The sequence below is a fragment of the Hydra vulgaris genome, chromosome 14 (genome assembly GCF_038396675.1).
Source record: "Hydra vulgaris chromosome 14, alternate assembly HydraT2T_AEP".
Taxonomy (NCBI): Eukaryota; Metazoa; Cnidaria; class Hydrozoa; order Anthoathecata; family Hydridae; genus Hydra; species Hydra vulgaris.
The window spans coordinates 14,232,501-14,240,349 of record NC_088933.1 but is presented as its reverse complement, the minus strand read 5'-3'; the positions used below and the strand labels follow the sequence as shown (position 1 = coordinate 14,240,349).

Here is a 7,849-nt window from a genome sequence, read left to right as displayed (position 1 = left end):
CTTCCTCCACCTAGTATTTTATACCTCTTTGCTACAATATCTAAATAAATCTTGGTACCCATGTTTGAGTCCTTGATTGCTACAGCATGGGTGTTAGATGCCAGGTTGCTCTACTTTGTATTGAAAACAACGCCAAGCTCATGATGTTACAGGCTTATCTATATCACTTTCTTCAACCTTTACATGTCGGAGTTTATTATCATGTTAAAAAGATTTGGCGCCAAATATTTGAGAATATTACACCAACTCACTATGCATTTATCTAAAAATGCTTCAGATTCAATCTAATCTCTTTAATTCCGGTAGATATTTCAGCCGACTTCAAATTATTGCGGAACTTCAAAAATTTATTTCTTCTAGAGTTCAAAAAAAATATATAGCGAATTGCCGAACTCTTTAAACATCAAATTTAAACTCTTATAAACATCAAATAAAAATTCTTATAGTTATATAGAGTAATCATTTTGTAATCAACCTGTAATATATATATATATATATATATATATATATATATATATATATATATATATATATATATATATATATATATATATACATACATATATGAATAAAATCTTTTTCTGAAAACATTGAAAACTTATTCGAAAACCGTTCAATCTGCTTTTATTCAATGGTCTCTTCAAGTTGATCCCTTACCTAAATTTTTTTGCGGCACAAAAAACATACTTTTACACAATTTTCAGAGTATGCTAAAGTCTCATTAGGAATTGTGACAACAGACTTAGACAACTGATATTTATCTGCTAATGCAATTTTAAATTTTCGTGGAAACGTAAATACAGAAGCAACCGGAACAATATTAAAAAATTTTCAGCAACACTAAAACTACTACACCATAGCTTAAAAAATACAGTACGTTCATTGTGAAAACAAAGAAATACTCTTTTCTTTTCTAATGAACAAAATAATAAGCAACTCCGGTAATTTATGTATTTGAAAATAATATAAGTTATCTAACGTGATGTTGCCGGCCTTTCAAAAGAGAACTTTAAAAAAAAGTTTAACTATTTTTTAAAAAAGTAAAAATTAAATCCAGTAAGGTCGAATAATAAAAAGAGAACCGAGTAAAATTTCCTTTCTATTATCTAAATTATTTATTAGGGGATCTACGAACTAGGATATGTTTTACTAACTGGGGTTTATGGCACGGTTAATTATTTATGGTATAAATTAATTTTTACATTTAAAACACAATATTTGATACTATGATAACATTAAAAAAATTTAAAAGTTAACAAGCAAATAAGATATAATACAACTATTTTAAATGCTATTAATAAAGCAAGTAAGATACAATATAACTTTTTTTAAATAAAATCCGCGCCTATTCACAGCAAATATATACAAAACGCTTTTAGTAACATTAAAACTTTACGAAAAACCACGAATTTTCATTAAACATAAATAAATTCTCAAGCACTTGCTTCCAAGTCGGAACATTTTTTTATATTAAAAAAAAAGAATAACTATTTACAACTTTTCACCAGTTTTCAAAACAGTAACCGTTACAGAGAACATGATTTCGAAATAGAATTTTCAAAAGAGAACATGATTTCAAAATTAGAATACTTAAGTAGCAGTTTAGGTATCAGCATTAAGTATAGTTATTGAATATTAAAAAACAGAAACTATTATACCATTTCCGCAATTTTTTGCGTTATGATAAACAAAGCGATAAATTGTGTACGATGCAAAATAACGTACATTTAGCATATATCTATCAAACTAAAGGCTAAATGATAAAATTTATCTTATAAGCGAAAAGAAACCTTATAACTAAAATTAAGAAATTCTGATATATTAATGATTATTACCCCGTTTACACTGCATACAACAAAACAATATTGCGAAGTTGTTTTACATATAAAATTTGTATTAATATATAGCAACCTCGTTATATGGTGTTATTGTTTTTATACAGTTTTTAACATTAAAAATACAAAACGCGTTTAAGATAAAACATGTCTTATTGTTAGAGTGAACGGGATATAAGTAGGGGAAAGTATGCACTCTTGATCCTAAAATCCAGGGGGAAAAAAACTAAACAAAAATTTACGAATGACAAAACTATAAAACTATTTTAGAGTTTTTTATATTTATGGTTTTAATAAACCTTAAGAAAGTATATATAGTTTTTTTATAGTTAATATTAGTTTTACAATTATCATTAATTTAGGAGAATGTTATTAACATAATGCGCCCTGGATTTTATGATCAAGGGTGCACGCTTTTCCCTATATCTCCCAAAAAGAAGTATATAAAAAATAACTAGTAAATCAAAATTATAAATAAAACTTGGTGTTGCTTAAAAATTGCGATCCTTTGCGTAGTCGTTTTGTTCCGATTTGTAAAGGGCTAGAGTGACTAAATTTGTTTAATGTCTCTGACGCGTGTGACTATGAATTAAAACGTAACACAAATGTAATAAAAAAAGACACTAATAATATTTTTAAACAAGTTTTGAAAAATACAAGGACTTTTTTTAAGATTATGACACCAACTCAAATTCAAAAAATATTTTTATTTTTGATATGGAGTATAAAAAATAATTGATATGGTGTGTAAAAAATAATTGCTAAAAAGTCACCCCACAAAGAAAAAAAAAAAATTAATTAATTAACTTCACGTACAAAAGGGTTTAAATTATTACTAACCAATTTTTTCTTTACTTTCGTGGGTAGCTCTTCATTAATGGCGTAAAGATCATTTCTTTTTATATTTAAAACAGATCCATCTTCAAAAGAAACCTATAATAATTACAAGTCATTTAAAAAAAAGGACAGTCGCAACCTGCTACTTATAGGTCTCTTGAGTAACCTTCTGCAACACATTTAAAATAAAAAATAAAAATAACAGTAAACTACAATGATGACAATGTCAATGGTGCCAGAACCCCCTCCCAAGGTGCCAGATAGCCGTAGCAGTAGTTGGCAAACTACAGTAAATTGCATGTGATGCGAGCCGAATGTATTAATTTACGACAACGGCTGTCACGATTTTTTGAAGAAAATTATTTTTTTTTTGTCTACATCAATGTTATGTGGTTTTCTGCAACTACTATAATAGCCTTGACAACCACTTCATAATAAGAACCTCTCTACACACTATATATCTAAAACACAAAAAGTAAAAATAAAATTACAAAAATTCAAAGTAAAAAAAAATTTACTAGACAATTGCTTTCGTGATAATGACCAATAACCTCAGCAGGATATGTGACAGAATCAGGCCATAACACATCTACTTCTGTACCAGGTAATATAATATGATCTTTAGCATTAACACCCTAAATTTGATAACAAAACTTAGCAACAATTGAAAAGATTATTTAAATAAAACCGTCTAATTTAAGGACTCTAAATAAAAATAAACAACTATTATTTATTTAATTATTTATAATTACACTATTTCAAATATACAAATTACTTTTATACTGAATCATATAAAAAAAAAAAATTTTAGTTTAAAATCAATTTTAAAAACTATTTATAATTATATATCATTCATACATTTTTACATAATACAATGTTGATACAATGTTTATTAAAAATTGTCTCATTTAACGCTTAAACTCCTTAACTAATATATTGCAACAACCCTTACTGATGTATTGCAAAAACCTTTACTGATATATGGCAACAACCTTATTCATATATTGCAACAACCCTTACTGATGCATTGCAAAAACCCTAACTGATATTTTTTTTTTGTTGTAATTCACCTTCCCAATGCCGATAAGGCCACTACAGATGAAGAGGCAACTTGTGATTATAACCCTCTCTCAACTCTATAACTCCGAAACACGAAGCTTGAAAAACAAGGCCGCTGCACAGAGAAACAAGTTGAGCATGGTACTACCAGGGACATGGTGGGAATCGAATTCCAAACCTCTCGCTTATGAAGCGAGGGATCTGCCACTACACCACTACTGCATAATCGCAACAACCCTTACTGATATATTGCAACAACCCTTACTGATGTATTGCAACAAATCTTACTGATATATTGCAACAACCCTTACTCATATTTTGGAATAATCATAGTTGATATTTTGCAACAGTAAATGTCTTTCATTGTTATGTTAGTTTTAATCAATTTTTTTTTTCTTCAGATTTTACACTTTTTAAACCTGCTAGTTATATAAATAGCTAATTTAATAACATAAATAGAAATTTTGTAAACTTTTTAAAATCATAAATAGTCCATAAATAGAATAAATCATTATATTTTCAATCATTTTGTGAACAATTTCGATGAGTAAAAACAGATCACAATCTGTTTTATTAATACTAAGGTCATATGTAAATATGGCGTCCTTAACTTTGCTTAGCTCACGGAACATGATATCAATTCTAGAAAAGAAATCCACTCATACTGCTAACATGCTATCTAATACAACCTACCACCTTGTAAGATTTTATTTTTTAAGTAATGGCAAGGTTGGGGGGGGGGGTAAACCCTGACTTAATGCACCTTATGTTGTGGAGCTTTTGGTTGAGTAAAGATTATGTCTCAATAGAAATACTCATCGTGGGCATGTGTAAACTGCATCTGGTCACTGTCTTGCCAAGACCTCCTAGGAAAAAACTAAACACAAAATTTCTGTTAAACAGCCTTGCCAAAACACTTCTTTACAGCACACTATGGTTGGAAACATCACTTTTCTTGGCCAAAAGTCAAAATGTTTACACTCACGAAATATGTTTTTGTTTTTTAAATCTAGTAGTCAACACTCCAAAACAACCAAAAATTAATTTTGTTGTTGTAATATGCAATTCACCGTTATTCGGTGAGTCATCGAAGTTGAATTTGTTTGCTTTATTTGTAAACAGAATTGTGTTCGGTGTTTTATAGTGCTTACTTCAATTGCTTGTTAAAGCTGAAAACAAAGCGTGTTAAATAAAAGTTTAAATGGAAAACGAAGGTGATGGTAAGTTTATTAATTTTGTAAAATATAATACTCAAAAATTGGATACTTTAAAAAATAAAATAACTTTTTCCAAAAGTCTTTAACATTTTGGAATTTATTTTATTTTTTAAGTTTGAGTAAGCTTAACACATTTTGTTTAGGAGTGTTAAGCATAAGATTAAAAACCAAAATTACTTTGAAGTGTTTAGTTTTTGAAAATGTTTATCTCGATTTGCGGTTTTTTGCGGTTTTTGAGTAAATTCTTTTTTTTCAGTCATCATTTGTTTACAGAATTCAGCAGTTTTTGATATTTGGTTGACCCAGCAGAAGAAAGGAAAAAATAAGGACGCACTAATAAATTATTTTATACAAAAATGTGGAGCCAATAAAATTTCAGACGAATGCTATAAATATTTAACAGAAAAAGCACGCATGCTTAACAATAATTTGTCTGCAAAGTCGGAAAAGTGTCATAGAAGATTAGATGATTTTCAAATTAAATATTCTGGCTGGCTTTGTTCAGAAACTGTAATAAACAGGCAAATAAATTTAGAAATTGCTTCCACAGAGACTCAATGCACAGTAGAACTAAGCCCAGATAAAAAAATTGTATCACTAACTGGACGCCCGCAACTTAAGTACTCTGAGAAATCTGAACGAAGTAAGAGGAGACAAGCAGCAAACCTCTCGATGTCAGAACACAACGAAACAAATCTGTTAGTTCAAGCAGCATCAATTTCGGCTCGAAAACAAGGACAAGTAGATTTGGCAGTTGTTTTAAAAGAAAGCATCGAAAGTCCATCAAGATCATCCAAGATTAGGAAGCTATATGTCGATGATGTAAAAGCACCTATTGTAACGTCTGATGAGGAAGCGTTAGCATTTCTTCTCGAAAACAATTTTTCGAAGAGCCAATACTGTTCCATCCGGACTGAAAGCAAGCAACATAACGCTAATATTTATCCACCCTATGATAATATATTAGCAATAAAAAGTAAGTGCAGACCCAATGGTGTACTAGTAGACGACAAAAGTTTTAACCAATACAAAATCAAATCAAAAATGTCCAATATGCCATGCAACCCAAACTGACTTTCTTAAAGGCACAGATTATAACAGCGTAAAATTTCATCATATCGATGGAAATCTAAAGTACAAAATTAGTCCACTGCACTGCTGGATTAGATTTTTTGAGTTCGTACTACATTTAGGATACAAGATGGAAGTAAAAAAATGGCAAATAAGATCGGATGAAGATAAAGATGCAATTAAGAAAAGAAAAGAGTATATTCAGAATGAGTTTTGGAAAGAACTAAGTCTTCGTGTTGATGTTCCGAAAGCAGGTGGTTTCATAAATGACGGCAACACGTCGCGTAGAGCATTTACGGAATATGATAAATTTTCGAAAGTTTTAGGAGTAGACACCGAATTAATATTTCGAATGAGAACAATATTAATATGTTTATCTTGTCAACTTTCCCTAAATTTGGATAAATTTAAAGAGTATTGCTTTCAAACTGGTCAATTATATCAAAGCAAGTACCCCTGGTTGCCAATGACTCCCACAGTACATAAGTTATAGTTCACTCAAAGCAAATAATGCAGAATACAGCACTTCCTGTTGGTTACTTCGGAGAGGATGCAGCTGAGTCACGAAACAAAATATATAAAAGCGACAGACTGCACCATGCACGTAAGACTAGCTGCATTGATAATCTTTTCGATGTATTTCATAGAGCTCTTGAAACATCGAATCCATTAACTTCATCTCTTCGCTTAAATACACGTGTGCACCAAAGGAAGGGTTTAACACTGCCACCAGCAGTAAAGGAATTATTGTATTGTAAGGATATCGGTGAAACATGAGCGACTGAGAATTTAGAAAATATGGATGACGACGAGGACAATTATCCAGAACAACTTGAAGAGGAAAATACATTTTTGGATAATGAATTGTAATTAAATTAAAGAGTTTGATAAAATTTTAATATTTTCATAAATACGTGTGTAAATCATATTTTCAATTTCCAGAAACAACATATTTACTCTTAAGTATCGTATATTTTCTAATTTAGAATTAAAAAAATAAAAACTCAGAAAGAAAAGAAAAAAAAATTTTATGTAAAAAATTTTTTTTTAAATTTTAATTCTAAATGTTGATAACTTTAAAAGAAAAATTAATTATTTTATACAAAAACACTTAAAATATACTGCAAATTCAAATTCCAGTTAAAAATTCTGTTATTTTAAGTTTTAATAGTTTTGGCCAAGAAAAGTGATGTTTCCGACCATAGTGCAGCATAAGTTGATTTAGATGTAAACCTGTGTTACATTGTTTGCTGCCAAGAAAATGTTACATTGTTTCCTGCCAAGAACGCGGAGTGCTGGATCATCTTGACTTTGCACATTGGTTTTATTCGTGCCCTGGTAGTTGTCATGTAACTCTTTCTAGTGTCACTTAATTAGAGTACAGCTCTAAAACAAATAACTAACAAGGATTCTTTTCATATTGGTCCTTGGGTTGATGCTTTTTATCTCTCTGCCAAAATTAGCACTTTTAAATTTCCTGAATTCAGACAAGCAAGGAACCTTTTATTACTTCTTGTCAGAATCAAATCAAGTCTTACTCTAGCAAATGGTTTGCTCCTTCTTAAACATCTGCTACCCTATGATTTGCTCTTTATTACACATCTGCTACCCTGTGGTTTGCTCCTTCTTACACATCTGCTACCCTGTGGTTTGCTCCTTCTTACACATCTGCTACCCTGTGGTTTGCTCTTTCTTACAGCTTTCTGCTATTTTTAATCATAATTAATTTTTTTTCATCTATTCCACAACATCAACTCTCTGATAAATAAGTTCTTTTTATCGTTGCAAAAAACTGATGTAAAAAGGGTTTGACAAGGTCCATTCAGACTA

At 29.9% G+C, this 7,849-nt stretch overlaps 1 protein-coding gene across 1 annotated transcript in view; it reads right to left on the bottom strand.

The window, feature by feature from the left end:
• Positions 1-1,217: 1,217 nt before the first annotated feature.
• Positions 1,218-7,849, bottom strand: part of LOC100210028 (lysine-specific demethylase 4A) — a 94,018-nt gene continuing 87,386 nt past the window's right edge. Inside the window, exons 18-20 of the mRNA XM_065818480.1 lie at positions 3,191-3,307; positions 2,676-2,768; positions 1,218-2,417 (exon numbers count right to left, since the gene is read on the bottom strand). Coding sequence (XP_065674552.1) covers positions 2,304-2,417; positions 2,676-2,768; positions 3,191-3,307 — 324 coding nt within the window. The 3' untranslated portion in view covers positions 1,218-2,303. The remainder of the gene's footprint in view (positions 2,418-2,675; positions 2,769-3,190; positions 3,308-7,849) is intronic.